The 20969-nt window shown below is 29.4% G+C and overlaps 5 protein-coding genes across 5 annotated transcripts; all 5 read right to left on the reverse strand.

Annotated features, from left to right (window-relative positions):
• Positions 1-2797: 2797 nt before the first annotated feature.
• Positions 2798-3064, reverse strand: OCT59_007725 (uncharacterized protein; the record flags this gene model as incomplete). The annotated part of the gene is made up of 1 exon (XM_066131914.1): positions 2798-3064. One exon carries the CDS (start codon positions 3062-3064, stop codon positions 2798-2800), a length of 267 nt encoding a protein of 88 aa, XP_065998879.1.
• A 2253-nt stretch (positions 3065-5317) lies between these two features.
• On the reverse strand, positions 5318-5620 carry OCT59_007726 (uncharacterized protein; the record flags this gene model as incomplete). The annotated part of the gene is made up of 2 exons (XM_066131920.1): positions 5318-5395; positions 5471-5620. The coding sequence occupies 2 exons, from the start codon at positions 5618-5620 to the stop codon at positions 5318-5320; spliced, it is 228 nt and encodes a 75-aa protein (XP_065998880.1).
• Positions 5621-6727: 1107 nt separating this feature from the next.
• OCT59_007727 (uncharacterized protein) lies at positions 6728-8124 on the reverse strand (the record flags this gene model as incomplete). The annotated part of the gene is made up of 2 exons (XM_025334107.2): positions 6728-6884; positions 6968-8124. 2 exons carry the CDS (start codon positions 8122-8124, stop codon positions 6728-6730), a joined length of 1314 nt encoding a protein of 437 aa, XP_025184050.2.
• Positions 8125-9065: 941 nt separating this feature from the next.
• On the reverse strand, positions 9066-10538 carry OCT59_007728 (uncharacterized protein; the record flags this gene model as incomplete). Its single annotated transcript, XM_025334108.2, has 2 exons — positions 9066-9297; positions 9376-10538. The coding sequence occupies 2 exons, from the start codon at positions 10536-10538 to the stop codon at positions 9066-9068; spliced, it is 1395 nt and encodes a 464-aa protein (XP_025184051.1).
• Positions 10539-15803: 5265 nt separating this feature from the next.
• Positions 15804-17598, reverse strand: OCT59_007729 (uncharacterized protein). Its single transcript, XM_025314972.2, has 2 exons — positions 16189-17598; positions 15804-16109 (listed from the first exon to the last, which is right to left on the reverse strand). The coding sequence occupies exons 1-2, from the start codon at positions 17556-17558 to the stop codon at positions 15920-15922; spliced, it is 1560 nt and encodes a 519-aa protein (XP_025184052.1). The 5' UTR covers positions 17559-17598; the 3' UTR covers positions 15804-15919.
• Between the last annotated feature and the right edge of the window lie 3371 nt (positions 17599-20969).

A 20969-nucleotide genomic window follows, 5' to 3' on the forward strand; every position in this document is an offset into this window, starting at 1 on the left:
ATAGAAACGAAAAAAAGTTTTATCATGGCTTGCTTCTCCCTAGATGCATGGTTTCCAAGTACCTAGTTATTGTATTATCTATTTATTCTTTTATTTCTTTTTTTTTTGCTACTGTGAACAAGTTACATAATAGCCCTGTTCATTTCCGATCGGTAGAGTTTCGATCCGTAGCGGTTTTATCCGGTTTTTATCCGGATACCGGCTCGGTTAATTTAGGCTGGGACCACCAAAATTAATAAAAATTTATGGAATAATATTATTTTAATTCTGGCCGAAATTATAGTCCACTCAAAGCCGAAATTTGTAACCTTTTTTAATCATAATCCCACGTTAAAATATTTGAGGTTTTATCCGGATCGAAACACTACCGGTCGGTGCATTTTTCGGTCGGATTTTGTTGTACAAAAATTATCCAATAAAATTTTTTATTTTCGATCGCAAATTGAACTGCTTTAGATTGAAATTTAGTACAAACTCCTTATATTGATATATATTTTTTTCTTAAATGTCACGTAAACAGAAATTATCTAATTTTGGTTATTTTTTGGCGTTCAACCAAAAAAAACCCAAAAAAATTGGGCTAAAAGCGTTGCGTTGTACAAACTGATCAGCCCAATCAAAATTCTTAATCTGACCGAAAAATGCGACCGACCGGAAATGAACAGGGCTATTGTCCTAAGGTGGTCTCATGTCTTATTATAGGTAGTCTTTGTTGAGTTTATTCCGCAAGGGAATGAGCCGTTTTAATAAAGACGCGTGCGTATATAGGTGCCGTCGGAATTGCCGAATTGGAATTACGGTATCACAAAATATGGATTTTACAATTAAATGTTTAACAAATCATCGAGACCAGCATTATAAATTTACGGATTACAAATCATCTACGGCATAACCAGAAAAATATTTACTTACTTTGTGCAATTTTTGTATTTTTGACATTAAATAATTACGGCACTATGGTAATTTAATATATTACGGTATAAGCTTCATGTGCCATAATTAATTCCGACGGCAAGTATACGTGCGTTGCCAAAAAAAGAGTAATGTATTCAGGTAAATAATACCTTGAAATTTAGAGATAATGAACTATCACTGCTACTAGTTAACGTTAATGTTGGTAGACTTGTGACTTTATCGATAAATTAGAAATTCACAATAAAATACTTCAATTATTTTTTGTCCCTTCAGATTATGGTTCCATGATAAACAGAGGCCTCCCTTACCTCCGAATTATCCATCTATTTTTTTTGGCGAAATTTTTTATTTACGTATTGGAGTTCGAAATTATAATAAGCTTGAATTCATTAAATTCATCTATACAAATAAAATATAATTCGGAAACTGTTTTCTCTGAAAAGTGGTTTATTTTGTTTATATCAAGCGTGAAAACAAAACTAATTAAGTAAATGTTCCACAGTTCCAGTTTAGGGCGATTTGGATAATTCTAATATATACATAAAAGATTGCATCATTAGTGCACGTATAATCTTATTTATAATTTACGTTAAAATTTTAATTGATTTTTCTTTTACGCGACCGCAGCATCTTCCGTTGGTTTTCTTGATTCCGATCGTCGATCTCACGTGGATTAAACGTCGAACAGTCCGGACTTGCGTTCCTAATCTTGTGTTTCATAGGATTTTTTGATGGGTGTAGGTTTCGAATATCAAGTCTTTTTAATCTCAACATTGTTCCATTAAATTTTCATATTTAAAGGGAGTTCCTATTACTTTTGGTCTCATTTCATTAATTATCTTGGATAGTTGATCTTGGATTTTGACTTTTAGTTTAAGAGGGATTAGTGTCATATTGTATCTGTTTTAGTTTAATTTGGGCCTTTTACTGTGCGACCTTTAATTTTTTTTTTTTAACTGCAAATACAGTCAACTCTCGATATACCGAAGTCGCCGTTCAAGACTAAAACTTCGGTATATAGTGATCTTCGGTATATCAAATTTTTTTATATACCGAAGTTTATATATTTTTTTAGAAAACTTCGTTATATTAAGATTAAAATCATGTGACTTTATTATACCGTTACATATTTTACGTTTAACAAATTTTACAAATTACTTGTTGCTAACCCAATTATCTAACGATACTTATTTTTTGTGCTTTTTGTAAAAATAACCAATGTTACTTTTCATATATTTTAAAGCAGCTAAATGTTTAACTCCAAAGTAACGTTAATACTGAAAAATAAAAATGAGATCATTTGATCATATTAGATATGGTTTGATCTTCGGTATAACGAACTTTTTTTTATTATATACTATTATATACGGTAAAAATGAAAACTTCGGTATAATGTTATATAAAATTTTATAGTAAAATCGGTATATCAAAAGATTTTAATTATTAATGAAAATGGTTATATAAAAATCTTCGGTATATGGTGATCTTCGGTATATCGTGGCTTCGGTATATCGAGAGTATACTGTATATAATTTTATTATAAAAAGACAAAAATACATTATAAAATCATACATTAAAAATTTAATAGTATACAAATTAAAAATAATGTTAAATTAAAAACTAATATTACTAATAATCGAAGAAGAGTCATTATAACTAAATAATATAACTGGAGGAACATAATCTTTTATGACTTTATACCTAATAAAATGTTCATACTTAATAATTAGAGAAAAAAAGATAATTTAATGAATAAAACTAAATTAATAAAAAATTACCAAAATTCCCAAAAAGAAGTCTCAATTTTGGATCTATTGGACCAGTTGTGTTAGAACTACTAATATAACTTAGGTAATGGAGTTTTTATCATCTGATCCCGGTTTTAAAAGTTCTTGAGAATCCGAATAAGATTGATTGTATATTGAAGTGCTTTAAGGTTATACGGGTTATCAAGTTTCAGGAGTTCACCAATTTCTACACGTCTTGGTTTATTCGATAAGTCAGTCACATGATAATAAAAATTGTAAATCTGTACCACCTGTTCAAAGCCAATAACAAACGGTAAATCACCAAAAGCAAGTGTATTCCAAAAGCCAAAGTAACTACTTAATTCTTGCAATTTACTATGAACATCTTTCAAATCGCCCATCATTACAAGTATATTTTTATAATAAACTGTCCATCTGGCCGAACTCTCTTTTGTGAACCAATTCTAATCCATTAATTATTCTATAAATTGATTGTTGACAATATCAACTGTTTCTGCTTCCTGGTTAATCTTTTCCCTAAAGAAACTCATAGTGCAACCAACAACATTACATAAATCAGGAAGATAGTTAGCCTCTTTGTTATCAAGATAATCAGAATAATTAATAGAATAAAGGGGTACGAATTCTTAATGTATCAAGTAAACACCATCTATGTATTTATCCTATTTTATCATTTTATTCATTTACAGAGACATGTTCCGAAATTGCAGAAACTATAAAAGTCAAAGGGATCTACAACAAATTCAGTATACGCGTAGCGACGTAGCGTACCTGATTTTCTTGAGAATAAAAAAATAATTAAGAGTAATTCTTGATGGTATTTACTATTTTTCAATTTGTTATCTTTTTGCAAGTTTGCATTCCGATTTGAGTTTTATTCTTAATCTTATAGTGTACTATTCTATGAATAAAGCATATATTTTCACCTTTTTTAAAAATAATAAAGATTTCAGTAATTCTTTAGTTTTTGTAATTGTAATTGTCCATATTCTCACTAATTATTATTTGGTACATTCTATTGCGCACTTAAAGTTAATTTTTTTACGGCCCCTGTAACTTAATAATTATCCTTAAATTTCATTCTTCGTAACTAACTTATTCTAAAACAGATAATAAAAATAGAAAACGGTAAACATAAATATTGTTAATCAACCATGTCAAAGCGACTACATCCAGCAGCTTTCACAAATAAAAAATAATAGGGCATACAAAAGCTTAGTGAACTCATTACCATCCATGTAGCTAAACAGCACAGCAATGCGTAACGAGTCTTGAGCAAGACCATCTAATACTGAGAGGCGTGTCAGTCAAATGGGATGAAAATATGAAATCAAAAAGGCAATACTATAAAACAAATGCCCAATATAAATTCCAAGGCGCAATTTGAAGTGTGGAAGAATAACATTAAATTAGGAAAGTTAATGATATGATTAAACGATATCTTAAAAAGGAAAAAGGATGAATATCCTATATAGCGATTATGAAAGATATGGTGGAAAAAAATCTTGGTCATATTATATGGTTATTGGAGGAGGCGCAGAAGCTGGTGGAATTTACACAAGCTGGGGAGGAATTGAGGGAAATAAAAAGGGTAAGGTCAATGGGCGACCTTACTGGAAAGGTCTTAGCATAGAAACTTCATCATGTATCATGGGCTACATCCTGAACCTTTGTATTTATTTTTCGCAGGTATTAATAAAAATTTTTCCTTGGCAAAACCGTGACAAAATATCATAATCAAACTGTTGTCTGAAAAAAAGATTTACTAACCAAGTTCTTGCATTGCACCCGAGATGGACTAAATCGAAATTCAAGTGAGTAAGCATCAAACGTGTGACCCTCATATGTGCCATGTATCAGCAGCCAGCGCTTGAAAATGAGTGTTCAACTTCGTATGTAACAACGGAAAATACTTACCTTGAAATGATCAAGAAATTTGGCTATTTATATTACAATGTAAATAATAAATAATGTTTTTCGATTGATTAAAAGAACACTTTATTATTATGTCATATTACAAATAAATATAAACTTATATATAATATATTACAAGGATTAATCAATCTTTAAAACCCATTGCTCCACTGAATTCAGAACAGAGGACGTACGTTGACTGGCCGAAACATTAAATCATTCGGATCTTTATCATTAACTTCATCTTGATAATCATCTTTATCATTACATAGCGTTACATAATTTTGATATTTATAATCATCATAAATATCATCCGGAACAATGAAGAAAAGTCGGATTTTATTTCCGTTTTTGGAGGCTGGCATATTCTCAACTGACTTAACAAGCTCATTTTGTTTGATAAAGATATACAAAGTTTATCCAGCGTCACTATTACCCAGTGTACCCTACAAAAATGTTACGAAAAATCACGTGACTGTTTTTTGTCACATACGTCACACCTTCCTTGTTTCTATTTTTCATAAGTATCTGGGGGACACGAATTTTTGATCACTGTGAAATCCTATTTGTTACTCATTAATTGTTACATAGTTAATTTCTTAACTTCTTAATGCCAGCCGTTTCGTGACATTTTTTTCAGGCGCTGGGAAAATCCTATTAGATCTACAGCGCCAAAATTTTTGACGGTCGGACGGATGAAAATGTTTCTATAATTCCCATTATATTTTGACAGGTTTTCTGCTGTTCATGTATTTGTATTCTTTAAATTCCAAAATTGTGAGTTGTTGTTCTTTGTTCTGATAATAAACCAAAAAAAAAGAAAGGTTAATTTTCTCTTTATCAATATTGAAAATGATTGTATGGGACCTTACCTCAGTTCCTTGTAGACATTTTATTTCAAAATTACCACCATGCTTAAAAATGTTTAGCACATATGCCTCGAACATGATTCTTCTAGCGTTAGAAGGGTCTCGAATTCTCTGTAATAATAAGTCCCATTTATTCTGCTCCAGTTTACTCATAACTTTATCATAAATATAGCCAGACGCCCATTCAAGGACGTGTTTATCAAAATAGTAACTATCATAAGAAGGATGGTTAAATCAGAACTTGAGCTAGCTGACCATCGGTGAAAGATGCAGCTGCTAATTTTAATAAAGTTGGCTTAGCTGTTGAAGCATACTAAAAGTTGTTGAAAGTCAGAAATACTTAAAATAGCGTCTTCAATACGTCTTATAGATTTTCCCACAATCTCTTCTAATCTCATCAGATAATGTTTATGCAGGTCTCCTGGCATTTCAAGAACATATCACGGTACTCCACCCGTTTTATCAAAGAGCTTCATCATTAAATCTTCTGGAACATGTGAGAAGGTACATTCCCGACAAAATTTTAACTCATTTAGCGTCCAAATCCGGGAGTGGTAGAGTTCAATATTTACTGCGCCACCCGACACGATATTTTTTTACAACTAATAGTAAAGGTTATTAGATTAGGTTATTTAATTATACTCAGATTATATAGTTAAGTAAGTTATTTAGTATGTACTAATTCTAGTGTAACACTAACTTAGGGTTTTTTTTTGCGACCTTGATTTTTGTATGATTTCTAATTAGTTTTATTTTTTTTTTCTACTGTAAACAAATGTAACTATTTGTACGTGCTTTCGGTTATTGCCCTGATGGTTGTGGGACCAAAATTAACGATGATTCCGATTATGTTTTTTGTCCCCTCTGATTATGGTTCCTTAAGCAGGGGACGACAGGGACGTTCTTACCTATCATAAACCGAATTATACATACTTTTTCGCGACGAAACTTTTTATTTACGTATTGGATTTCGATATAATAATAAGCTTGAATTCATCAAATTCATATACAAATAAAGTATAATAATGGAAACTGTTTTCTCTAAAAGAAATTTTATCTCAGGCGTGAAAACAAAACTAAATAGGTAAATGTTACAGTTTAAGACGATTTTTGGATAATTTTAATAAATATCAAATGAACAAGAATTTTTCAAATAGTGATTTGATTAATAACGTTTATTTTGATATACATAAAAAATCACGTCATTATCGCATACTCGTGCACGCACCCTCTACGTATAAATCTTATTTTACATATTAATTATATATAACTATTATAATTAAAAGTTAATAATATACAAATTAAAAATAATGTTAAATTAAAACTAATATTACTAATAATTGAAAAAGAATCGTTCCCATCATCTTTGTAACTAGATAATATAACTGGAGGAACATAATCTTTTTTGACTTCATACCTAAAAAAATAAAAAAATGTTCATACTTAAAAAAAAAATCATAATTTAATGAAATAAAATAAAATTAATAAAAAATTACTTACCCCAGTATTTCAAAAAGAAGTCTTAATTTTGGACCTATTGGACCAGTGGTGTTAGCACTACCAGCTTTAGACATCATTTGACCAAGAGTAGATCTTGGAGGATATGTAAACATCATTAAGAAATCACTAGTACTCAAATAAGTTTGAAGATCTGCATGAGCGATACTTGAACCTTGAGCAAAAGGAACTATGCTAGTTTCTAATATAAAATCATCATCTTTAGTTAATCGAAAACTCATTGCACCTTGCGTAATGGCACTTTTATACACTTCTTGAGAAAATGGAAATTGCGGTGAAGCAATAAATGAGTTAATAAATTCAGTTTCCTGCATCTCCATATTAATCGGAAATTTATTTAACTCATCAGTTATAGATGTAAGTGGCTTTCCGCTTGGTAATAGAATTATGTATTTATCGAATATTGATTCTAAGAATTGTCCATTAGCAGCGACAGGAAATCCTTCGGGTGTAGATGTAGGTGTGGTAAATGAAGGTCCGATAAGAGGTATTAATGCCTCACCCACATTATTATTCCAAGCGGTCGAAAACCCTAATCCGTGTATCAATTCATGAACAACAACGTATAAAATGTCGACTCGTCTTTTTGGCATGGGTAACGGATCTCCTTCAAACCAATAACTTACATTTGAATTAAACATTGCCAAAATTTCATTTTTTTTAAATTGCGGATGTTCCGGTAAATTCATTTGTTTATATAATGCTTGTGGATATAATCTTACTTTATCATCTGTAGGACCTTGATATGGAAGTAATCTTGCTGGTCCCGCTGATCCTAATGTTGTTTTTCCCTTGTCACAATATCCATATGTCGTACAAAAATTTAAAAATTGTGCATCAACACTTACAACTGCTTTTAAATTTAATGTTGCTGTTATAAATTTACCTGCCGTAACAAATACTTTTTCAACTTTGTCACATAATACCGAATCGTCGATTAAACAACTAAAATCAACAGCAAACATATTGTCCAACGTTGGTTGTGTTTGTCTTTTATCATTAGATGATACCATTGGACAATCAACAATTTTGGTTTCACCATTTAATGGGCTTAAATAATCCAGACATTTTTCTGATAATGACATTGGTGTTAAACATGATAACCCTATTATAATGATAAAATAAATTAATAAAATCATTTTTTTTTAAAAAAAAAAAAATAAGAAATTAAAAAAGGATGAATGGCTTTAAAAAAAATGAAGGATATATATATATATATTCATACACATCATACACATATATGCACTTTATATGTAAAATCAAACGTTACATTTATTGACTGCATCATATCAGATGTGATTAGATCCGGCATATTGTAACCTATCACAGTGTCACACCCCGGCGGGTGCGATTTTTTTATCAATTGTGCCCAAATATTATTATCACTACTAATTTCAATGAAATTCAAATCAACAAAATATTAGCGATCAAAATTCCATGCGATCAAAATTCCATTTAAAAAAGCATTCACTTCTATAGAATAATTAATTCCGAAGGATGAGGATAAAATAGAAAAATAATCTTTGCAAAGAATTTTATAGTAGCGGCAATGTGAAAAAAAAAAAAAGTTTTTAATAAAAAATTGGTTACTATTTATTTTGCTTCCAATTTGTTTAGAAACAAAATAATGTCAGCCTCGACATATATTTCGACAGAAGTTCAATTTTTGCAACCTTTAAAATGAAATGTGAATTTGTGCAACATGAAAGTTATTTACAAATACAGTATTTCGGTAATCCAAAATATAATAATGACAATTTTATCGATAAATTAAGATGGTTTGGTTTAGGACAATAGCGATTCAAAACACAAAAGGTTTTTATTTTAAAATGGGTATTATAACGATCAATATTATGAACGATTAATTTTCGAATCATCTGTTATCGTTATGAATTCACTCATCGAATATAAATTCATCAATTGCTAATTTTACAAGAGAAAATCATTATAACCTATATCAATGAATGTACGCAATAAATTACTATAAAGACTATAAAGACAAAGGAATATCTTAATATATATGATATTAACCTCAAATATACACAACCTAATTACCAATTATTTCTCAAATTAAATATGTCTAATATTTTGAATAAATACTATACGTAAAAGATAATAATATACAAATTATTGATAATAAAAAATTGAAATTAACGAGAGAAGAATCGTTCTTTTCAATATTATTAGTATCAGCAGATGGCTGAGGTTTAATTGTATTAGAAGGAATAGATGTTTTGGAAGCCTGGATCTCATTGTTAGATTGTAAGTTAGATAATTTAACTGGAGGAATATAATCTTTTTTAACTTCATAACTAAATGTCAAAAAATTAAAAATTAATAAATATTACCGTACCGTAATGTTATATACTTTAAAAGATTTTAGAACTTACCCTAAAGTTCCCAAAAGAAGCCTTAATTTAGGGCCAATTGGACCAGTAGTATTAGTGCTGCCTACATTAAACATCATTTGTCCAAGAGATATTTTTGGGTAACTATACATCATCAAAAAATCACTACTATCAAAATAAGTTTGAGCATCAACATGTGCAAGACTTGAACCACGTAGAAAAGGATTTAAACTAGTTTCTAATAAAATGACATCGTCTTGAGTTATTGGAGTATTAGGTTGTAAATTTGGTGTAATTAAAAAACCAATTGTACCATGCGTAACAGCATTTTTATATAAATTTTTTGCTATAGGAAATTGTGGTGATTTCAAAAATGAACTAATGAATTCATTATTAGTAATATCTAATTTAATCGGAAATTTATTTAATTCGTCTGCGATAGATGTAAGTGATTTTCCGCTCGGTAATAATACTAAATTTTTATCAAATCCAAATTCAAAAAATTGTCCTTTAGTATCAGTTGAAAAATACCCGGGAACAGGTGTTATTGCTTGTATATTAAAATAATCCCTCCATGCAGTTGTAAATCCTAAACCATGAATCAATTCATGAACTACAACATATAACATATCAGAATTGTCTTTTAATGTATATAATGGATCCCCTTCAAACCAAAAATTCGTATCTGAATTGAATGATGTTATAATATCACTTGGACCATATTGTGGATGTTCTGGTAATTCTAATTGTTTCAATAATGCTTGTGGATATAATCTTACTTTACCATCCGTATCTTGAATTGGAATCATCCTTGCTGGCCTTGTTGATCCTAATATCACTTTTTCTTGATCACAATCTCCATATGTTAAGCAATAATTTAAAAATTGGGCATCAACAGTTATAGCTGTTTTCAGGTTTAATGTTGCTGTTATAAATTTTCCTGCTGTAATTAATACATTTTCAACTTTACCACACGTTATCTTATCATTAGTTAAACATTTAAAATTTATAATAAACATTAAGTCATTCGACGTTGGAATTGATTGTCGTTTATCATTGGTTGATACCATTGGACAATCAATAACTTTAGTTTCATATCGATAAACTGGTCTTAAATATTCTAGACATTTTTGTGATAAAGTTAATTGTGTTAAACAAATTAATCCGATTAGGAAAATGAAAGAAATTTTTGATAAAATTTTCATTTTAAGATAACTTATAAACAAATTCGTAAATTAGGTTATTTTTATGCTTCAAAAAAATCGAGGGATATCCTTTTTATATAAAATTTAATTTAGCTTTATAAGTTTAATGTTTCCTTTTATATTTATTTATTTTTATAATAAAAAGGGTCTTCCCGGAGCGATCATCCCGATTGTCAGTATACGTTAAGGTAATACTTACCAAATAACTGATTAAAATCATCTGATCAACATTTGGTTATACTGTATGACGACAATACTTACACTAATTTTGTATTACGTATTACCAGGAATATTCTTTTGAATTTAGATACACGAACAATTATTGGTATTGTTAAGGGATGATCGTCTGCATTTAACAAATAGCCAAAAGTTTTTCCATAGAACAACTATTAGAACATTCGGTATTACTTCCATTTTGGCCTGAATTAGAAATATATCGCGATAAATTTTTGTATATTTTTAAAAAAAAATTCGTAATAATAATAATATATGGAATTCAATGCGTAGTATATTATAATTGCTGTAAGTTTCCATATATATTCTAAAGGATTTTTTAAAAAAAAGGAGTAAGAAAAATTTCCTTCACTTTTATATGTCGAAATTTTTTGCACAAAATAATAATAATTGACTACTACATAAACTCCCGTCGCTCATATGGCGAGTATTTGGGAGCATTAATCTTTTTTGTGTTCCAAACATCTACGCCCATGATCTTCAGTAATAATTTCATAAAAATTATGTCACACTGTAATTTTTTTACTAGTATGACTGAAATCAAAAAATAAATTTATCAAAATCTTATTTAGTCTTAGTTTCTAATTATATTTAAGAATTTTTATGGTAAAATAAATGTATCTAGATGCATGTTATCATGAATCGAAATCAAGGATCGTCAAATGCGATTTTCAGCATTCAAAATTATTTCATGCGATTGGATTTCTTTATGTGTTACTCACTTGATCATTTGAATAGTAAATTATTTCGGGAGATACAAGTTCATTTTTAAGAGCTTCGAAGTTTGTCTGGTTCTTTCTCAAGTGATTTTCAATAACGACTTTTTAAAAGAACGAACGAAATTTATGTAGTTGTTGTCGCTTAACTTGATTTGATGTTTTGAAAATTTAAACAGACACGAGGATAAATTGATTTAAAAATTGGTGAAATATTCAATTGGTACCTATTTTATTTTTAACTAAATTTAATAAGTTTTGAGACCATTCTGAGTAGACGAAAAAGTTACGCGGTATAGTCGATATACGTTCCAATAATAATAATTTATTTATACCTTAGTCTATAAAAGTCTAAAGGTATCGAAAACAGCAAAATAACTCTAATTTACATTGCATGAGATGCATGCTGATGTTCAAAATATAAATAAAAAAAAACGTGTGTTGAGACGATCGTACTACACAGTTAATTTTTTTTTATAGCTAGAAACAAATATTTTATAAAAGTTAAATAAAAAAAAAGAGAGAAAGATCTAAAAATAATAACCTGTTCGTACCAGGATAATGACTGGTTAATTAATCGGTTAGTTCCATTATCGAATTATACTGCATCGTAATTTTCCTTAGCCAAATGTGAATTTTAAAACTTTTTTATCACTAATAAAAATTTCGTAAATGATAGTCATTGCAAATTTTCATATACTAACTTTTATATATAAGTTTACTATAAAAATGATTTCGTGCTGAGACCCTGACTCCCTCCTTACGCTGATCCCCCCTAATTATTTCCCAACATTTTCCCTTACGTAAATTCCTAACCCTTACCCAGTTCTTTTCCTGGTTTCCTCCCTTATGTTATATTTTACCCTAATCTCTCAACTTGTGGTGACGGTATGATGATGCGACGCGTGATATGGTGGTTGTGGAGCGGTGATGAATGTGGTATAATTTTACGTGCGAGTTAGAGATAGTTTTGCGATCCGTTGATCCGCCAATCCGCCAATCCGCGTATTTATCCGATTCCGGATTGGATCCGGATGAAGATACGAATGATTCACATCTGCTATTTTTCAATATAAATCCGGATTCATCCGTTTGATTAGTATTGTTTTATAGTAACGGATCCATTCGGATAGTTATCCGGATCATCCGTTATTTACGGATCGGTCATCCGGATTTTATATTGAAATTCATTCGGATGGTCATCCGGATCATCCATTTATTTACCGGATTAAACGGATGACGAATCCATCCGGATCGTAACATTAGTTAAAGAATAGGCTCTTACTTTTAGTAAGCTCGTAGTTATATTTGACATTCAAGTTAATATAGGATAGGATACGAGATTGAAAAGTTTTTATGATTAAAAAAATTAATTTTAAATCAAAATTATAAATGAATTTAATGAAATACTTTAAATATTAGATGATAGGATTTTGTAATACTGTAGTTTAGAGCCGTACGATAGGAGTCATAGGGTGGTACGGCATGATGCTATGAGCAATTTTATAGGTAATCATGGTTCACTTTTAAAGAAGTTCCTTATGGACCTTACGGAGGCGCAAAATAAACCATTCTGTTGGTGAAACGCGTTCAACCAAAAAAATCCATGGATTAAAAGGTCGGATATTTCATGTGTTACACAAAAAATCAAACGAATCAATAAATAAAACTCGACTGAAAAATGCAACTGACCAGAATTTAACAGGGCTAGTGCTTCAATAAGGAAAACACAAGTTAACTTTTGGCTAACAGTATTAGTGATAGAAGCAAATTATCTGTAGAATTTTTCCATAAATATGAGCAAATAATTAACATGACCTAGGGACTCGCGTTTAATGGCCTAGGATCCAGTTACTCTCTTCCTTGAAGCATGTCATATATTTCTTTTTATTTCGTTTATTTCTCTTAAAACATTTTACAAAATAATAAAGTTTCACCATATTGAGCACAAAAAAATAATAATAAGATTTGCACTTTATTTTGTTAATTTAGTTTTCAGATAGTTTAATCAATTTCCATTTGTTCAAAGAGATAATTCGTAAATACCCATCCCGTTTAGAAACTGCTGACATAAAATAAGAAAATTTTTATGCATGTCGTTATTACCCCTAAAAAATGTTATTTTGATTGTTCCGGCTGTCCTGCTCTTCTCGTTCTTTTTCTAGTTCTTTTACCCATCCATCCAGCCGAATGAGTTCTAAAAAATCTGAGATATTATATCCAAGCAAATCTTCTTCATCACCTAACAATCAAACAGATCTGATGCTCTAAATGGTTTACTCCTTTTTCTATTATTTCAAATGTATTCTTTAGAGTACTTTCTAGTTTTCCAATTTTTCTAAACATATATTTTTCAAGACTGCACTTGTGCTGAATAGATATGTTTAGTAAGGTAGATATATCAACTGGACGGATTCAAAGTTTTTGGCACAAATAATATATGGAGACCAGGGGGTATATCTTACGCGAAATCTCCCGTGGCGCGTGGCTGATCGATCACGAGATAAACAAAAATATGATTGGCTATATAATCAGTTTTACCTGTTTATCTACTATAAACTTAACGAAAATTTTGTTTTTTCTCATGTATATACATAGTTATTTTTAATTGTTCTATTACGTTTTGCTTTTATTGCTAAATAAGTTAAAAGTATCGTTCATAATTTATAAATTCAATTTTATTCTTTATTAGTATTGTTTGTTTCATGATCACTACGAATATTATTTTCATTGCTTCCAAATCAATTATTTATTTAGTTCGAATATGCAAGTTTAAAAATATTTGATATTTAATTCCAAGTCTTTGCCATGACTGAGTCCAAATGCTATTTTATTAAGACAAAGACCAAACTAAAACTATAGCTGTAGATGTTCCCGCTACAACCACCAAATGCCCTTCAACTACCATCACATCTCCTCCCACAACCGAAACTATAACCACAACTGCAACTTTAACTATTACTACTACTGCATAATGTCTTCCTTCCGGTTCACCTTGTAATCTTAATAATTCTGGAGCTTGTTGTAGTCAAATTTGTATCAGAAGTTCAGAGTGCGCATAATAATCATTATTTCTAAATCCTTCACGTGCCACATTAATGCAATTTTAACGTGTAGTATTACGATATTTATGATAGTGAGACCAATTATTTAATTTCTAAATTTTTTAATAATTAATAAAATTAAAATGGAATAAAATTCGCGTCATCCTCAAATAAATTAATCATTTTATAAAATTGAACACACCGAACACACAATATAAAAAAATGGCAGATCATGCTCAAATAAAACTATCTATTTACGTAAATAAATACGCAAATAAACCAATATGGTCAAATAAATCAGCATGATCATTCACATGTACAGTACTTGTATTTGCTCGTACGTATCCGTTTGTGTTCAGTGTATTCAATGTTCGGTATAAGTAACAATTTTTTTTCAAATTTCATGGTTGTCGTGTTCGTCGTACAATGATAGATTGCCAATATTTTTGAAAATGGCAATAAAATCTAAATAATGCGCAAGAATTTTCAATAAACTAGTAAATAAGTATAACACTCCAAGCTTTAATTAAAGTGATTCTAATAATAAATAATAATTAATATTATTAATAAAGAGTCAAGAAAGTCACAAATAGTTTTTCACACCTTCTCAGATTTTAAATTATAGGATTTTATTATTACTTACCTTAAAAATATATCCTGTGAATAAGAAGGCCAAATTATATGATGAAATTCTTTTTATTATATAAAAGCAAAAGAAAAATTGAAACCATGCACGAATTATTTATTTATTTTATATCATCGTAGAAAAATCCTAAAATATTTTACAATAAACCTTCTTTTCTGAAATCTTTGAAGATTATAAAGTTCACCATGTTGAAAATATAGCGCAAATTTATTAAAAATGTCTTTTTTAAAGTACCAAATTGTATAATATATTTTAACGCAATGCGTCATCTTGACATATCACATGTGTCAATACAAAAATTATCTTACATAATAGTTGATTGTGCATGATTGCGACATACAATAGTTTTATGTTTGATTGTTTGAAATACTATCTTGAAACATAACGCACATATTGTATGTTACGTATTACTATCGGCTTTTTTGCTAAAGTTTGCACAAAACGGTTATGCAGATCTTTCCCTTTTAGATAATGCATGATTGAACGCAGCGCTGGCCCCGAAAAAAAAAAATGCGTAGAGCTAATTGTAAAAATAATATGTATCTTTTAAAATGGCGTTATATACCTCTGTGATAGAGTTTTACTTCAATTGACAATAAAATAATGTGCAGACATAAAATAAATTGATAATACGTCACACGACGTGTTGATTAAATAATTTTACAGTAAACCAGATCAATATGAAACATTATGGTGCATTATTTATAATTACATGCATGTTAAAGAATACCATCTTTCACCTTAATATATAAAATAATTAACTAATAATATACAAATAAAAGTTAATACTAAATTGAAACTAACAAAAGAAGAATTGTTCTTTTTATCATTATTATTTTCATTATTATTAGAAGTATCAGTCGAATTAATCGTTGCAGTATTTGATGCATTAAATATAATCGGTGAAGTGTAACTACTTTTAACTTCATACCTAAAAATAATAATAATAATAATAAATAAGAGAATGTATTATCTTTTAAAAGTTTAAAATAAGATATTAAAAAATTTACCCTAAAATTCCCAAGAGAGTTCTTAATTTAGGACCGATGGGACCATATGTATTAGTACTATTTGATCTATCCATCATTTCAGCAAGAGTTTTTCCGTGAGGATACGTAAATAACATTAAAAAATCACTACTATTTATATAAGTATCAAAATCTACGTGTCCAATACTTGAACTAGATACAAAAGGATTCAAACTGGTCTCCACAATCAAAACATTATCTCGAATTTGATCCGCAGTTAATGTAGTATTAGGTTGAACATCAGGTGTAAGTAAAAACCCAATTTCACCATGTGTAGTACCAAGTGTGTACATATTCTTGGCTATTTGAAATTGTGGTGATTTTATGAATGAGTTAATTATTAAATCATTAGGTAAATTTAAATCGAATTTAAAAGTATTTAATTGATCAGTTATTGATGAAAGTGATTGTCCACTCTTCAATAACACTAAATTTCTATCAAATTTAAATTCTAAGAATTGGACTATAACGTTTGAAGGTACTGGTGATCCTGGTGATCCTGGTGGGGTACCTGGTGATGTTCCTGGTACTCCTGGAATCCCTGGAGTTCCTGGAGCTCCTGCTGGTGTTCCCGGTGCTCCTGGTGTTCCTGCTGGTGTTCCCGGTGCTCCTGGTGTTCCTGCTGGTGCTCCCGGTGCTCCCGGTGTTCCTGGTGTTCCTGTATCGACTTCCATAATTTTATCAATATAAGGATGTAATGCTTGTAAATTAAAATAATCATTCCATGAATTTATAAAACCTAATCCATGAATAAGTTCATGAAGAACGACATATAACATGTCAGCTTGTCTGAATCCCATAGGTAATGGATCACCTTCAAACCAATAACTCATATTTGCATTAAAAATTGCTTCAATTTCATTTGGTCCAAATTGCGGATGATCTGGTAAATTCATTTGTTTATATAATGCTTGTGGATATAATCTAACTTTACCCTCTGTATCATTTAGAAATGGGATCATTCTTGCCGGGCCTGCTGCTCCTAATATTATTGCATTCGTGTCACAATCATTAAAACTTGCACAAAAATCTACAAACTGTGCTTTTACACTCACGGCAGATTTTAAGTCTAATGTTGCTGTTATAAATTTTCCTGCAGTAATAAATACATCCTTAACTTTATCACATAATGTTGCATTATTAATTGAACAATCAAAATCTACGACAAACATATTATCTGGTGATGTCTGTGTTTGTCTTTTATCATTAGCTGTCACCAATGGACAATCAACAACTTGAGTTTTATATTTGTATAATGGTTTTTTGAATTCAAGACATTTGTGTGATAACGTTTGCGTTAAACATATTAATCCTATTAGGATGATGAAATTAATCGTTGATAAAATCTTCATTTTAAATTAATAAAAAGGTAAATTTAATTATAATTTGATTAAAAAGAAAAGGAAAAAGAAAAAAAAAGAAAGAAAAAAAACTTCTTTATTAGTTGAACAATAATTTCCTCCACTTTATATAATTTATACATTCATTAAAATATTTCCTTTTTATTGTAGCTGGGTAACACTGATTAATTAGTGCGATCAACAAAATCTTATTATGCCAAGCAAGCCGTGTTACCTTCCCGTAACAATTGTTATATGGTCATTAAAATAACTAGTTTGTTATTAAAAAAATTATTATCAATGGGGATATTAATGATGCCTAACATTATTTTTTTTCCCCTTTTAGTAATGTAAGGCTGCAGGAGTTGCATCCAAAGAAGAAACAAACAAAAAAAATAAAAATAAAAAATAAAAAAAAGTAAAAAGTGAAATCACATTATTTGCCTATTTCATTAACGGAATTTTTAATTAACATCTTTATTTATTATAAATCATGAAACATAATAGTAAACTCATTTACAATATACTGTATATAAATCACTTTGTCGATCAATGAACTACATGAGTACATGTACAAGTATTACTTGTACAGATTACTTGTACAGGGTTTCGTATCGGATATATCGGAAATATTTTCTCAGCCCATCTAAAATATAACGACTTTGAACATCATATAATCTTTAATAAAAATGCTTAGAAGTTTCTTTGAAATATTAAGAAATTCTTATTGCCATTATTACAATAATGTTTATTTGCATCACATGAAAGGTACAGTAAACAAGTGCCAAGGAAATTGTCATTGTAACAATAGTTTGTATACAGAAAATACTAGAACTTGATTGTCGGGTTTAATTTATACCCGAAAACTAAATTTGATGATCAATTTTCGTTGAATCCATAATTTTGAAAATGGTCAATCACTGATGCGCAAATATTTCTGGATTATTGTAAGCACTTGAAAGAACCTATAATAGTATTTTTTTTTACTAATCATTAAATGTGGGTTACTACGTCAGATTGATTACGCCTAATGATGCTCATTCCTAATTCAACTTTCACGATAAATTGTGTTACTTTAACTCCTTTTAATAGTAAAATCGGCAAGGGACGCTTTAAACGTAGCTAAAAAAAAGGGATAAAAATTTACATATACTCCCTATTATTAAAGGAGTCAATAATTGGGAGTTACTATAAAAAAATCGAAATTAATGAAACCGATATCGATGAACTGAAAGCTAATATAATATTGATAAAGATAACGGTAAATCTATTGTAAATGGAAATCGTTTTATTCTTGATGCATTCGATTGATTATAATCGGAATTTGCTGTTAAAGTAGCGTATATAGAATAATAATGCAGATTCAATGTAATTGATATTTTATTTATTTATTTGGCAAATAACTAGATGGAAATGTTTTGTAAGATCGGGTTTGAAAATTGATATGAAATTATTGAAAATTGGCATTTTGACAATAATTGTGAAATTAAATGGAAATTTTATGTCACTAATCATACTAAAGTAATTAAGTAAATTGCTAGTTTAACGTTATTAAATAAATGGGATTAATTTGCGCAAGAGTATAGATCACTTTCGTCCATCTTTTCCAAAAATTCTTTTATATTTGGAACTGAAAGTTGTAATTGTGATAATTAGAAATAAGTGCTAAAAATTCCTTGGAAAACACACAATATATTAGAAGAGGCAACAAAGATTGCGATGATATCAGTGTGACTGATGAATGTGAATTTTTTTGTTGCATGTTCCCTATAAAAATTAGATGCGTTTTCTATACTGAAAAATACTTAATAGTAGTTATTCGGCACGAAGTGCCGAATAACTATTATTTGGGTAAATCAAATTTGATTGGTTGATCCGGAGCCCGAGATCAACTGATCAAATTTGATTCCCAATATAACAAGCTACCTTTAGGTAGCGTTAGTTATTCGGCTCGAAGTGCCAATAAGTGATTTATTCTTTGAATATCCGATTTTACAGTAATGCCTGATACACGATTTATTATCACCACTTTTAATTATAAAAATCACGTGATACCGTATAAGTTTGTATACTGAGAGGTACGGGAAAATGATAATTCTGTATCTCATATAATACGGATCCTGAGCAATACACAAAAATTGTAGAACATTCATTTTTTTTAAAAATTATAGCGGCATTACGTAATACTGACTCGGAAGAGATGTGTAGAGCTAATAGTAAACGGGTGTTTATATATATTGCTCGGATCCTCAAAAACTGTTTCTGTTCGTCTTATTCATATCAAGCAATATAACTTAAAAGTATAATTAATACTAATCTATCTTTTAAATTATTGCTATTCTTTGCTATAATAAAATATTTCTTTTGTTCTTTTTTGATCGAATTTTCTACATGAAAACAAATAAAAACAACCAATAACATAACTTTCTTTATTACAATAAATTATAATTAGAATTAAGTAACGATCATTTTTTCAAAATATAGGGCCTATGAAAAATACTTTGTGAGGTTTTGTAACTAACATTGGAAAAAGAAATCTAAAACAATAAATCGATCATAATTTCTTGTATGAATAATGCGATCTGTCATTCGGAGTTTTACCTGTAAACTGTAAAGGAATCGTCAAAATAACAAGAGTCTAAAATCATTTTCCTTTATCTACCAAATTATTAGGAATACGAATGTATAATATCAGATGTTTAATAACAAATTTTAGTCAATATATAAACTAAGGCGTTAAAATAGGTACTGCGTCACATTTTTGGTAGTGAACGGAAACAAATAATTGAACGTTGAAATTTTAATGAATGAAATTTTTATTTTTATAGTACAAATAGCACAAATACTTAAATGATTAAGTTAGAAGCTATAAATGGGAATCAATATTGTGCTGAAACTCCTCCTTCAACTCTATCTTCGATGAAAGATATCGAAGAGGATGACGAAATAAAGGAAAATAAATTTTAATTTCATTAATTATTGTATCATATCCTAATTCCTCATTTTTTCTAATTAATCTGGAAAACTTGTAGTTTTTCGGTGGAAATTCCTAGTTATTTGTTACCCATGACTTAATTCAATCAGAACTTTGGGTTTAAGTTAGTAGCGGATCCAAAGAATACCGAGCGTAAATAAATCGAAGCATGTCGATTTTAAACTAACTAAAATTAAGGTAGGACCTAAAAAGAAGTCAATAAAAATCAATTAACTTTTAATTATTGTGATTAATTGAAAAAAATTGATCCGATCAGCTGCGGAAAAGTACAAACCCTTTTTAATCCAACCTGGTTATCCGTAAAAAAAATAAATACTTATAAAATAAATTAAATATCAATAATTATAACAAATAAACAAGCGTCAACTTACTGAATAATCCGCAACACGTCAAATCATTTTGAATTCAAAGGTGAAAACGATTCATCT

The sequence above is a fragment of the Rhizophagus irregularis genome, chromosome 15, assembly GCF_026210795.1.
Source record: "Rhizophagus irregularis chromosome 15, complete sequence".
NCBI lineage: Eukaryota > Fungi > Glomeromycota > Glomeromycetes > Glomerales > Glomeraceae > Rhizophagus > Rhizophagus irregularis.

Bases quoted from the DNA above. Each gene is read 5' to 3' on its own strand.
- OCT59_007729 (XM_025314972.2), bottom strand. From the start codon at position 17,558: ATGAAGATTTTATCAACGATTAATTTCATCATCCTAATAGGATTAATA. The intron at 16,110-16,188 runs GTAAATTTTTTA...TATTATTTTTAG, and splicing joins ACTCTCTTGGGAATTTTAGG to GTATGAAGTTAAAAGTAGTT.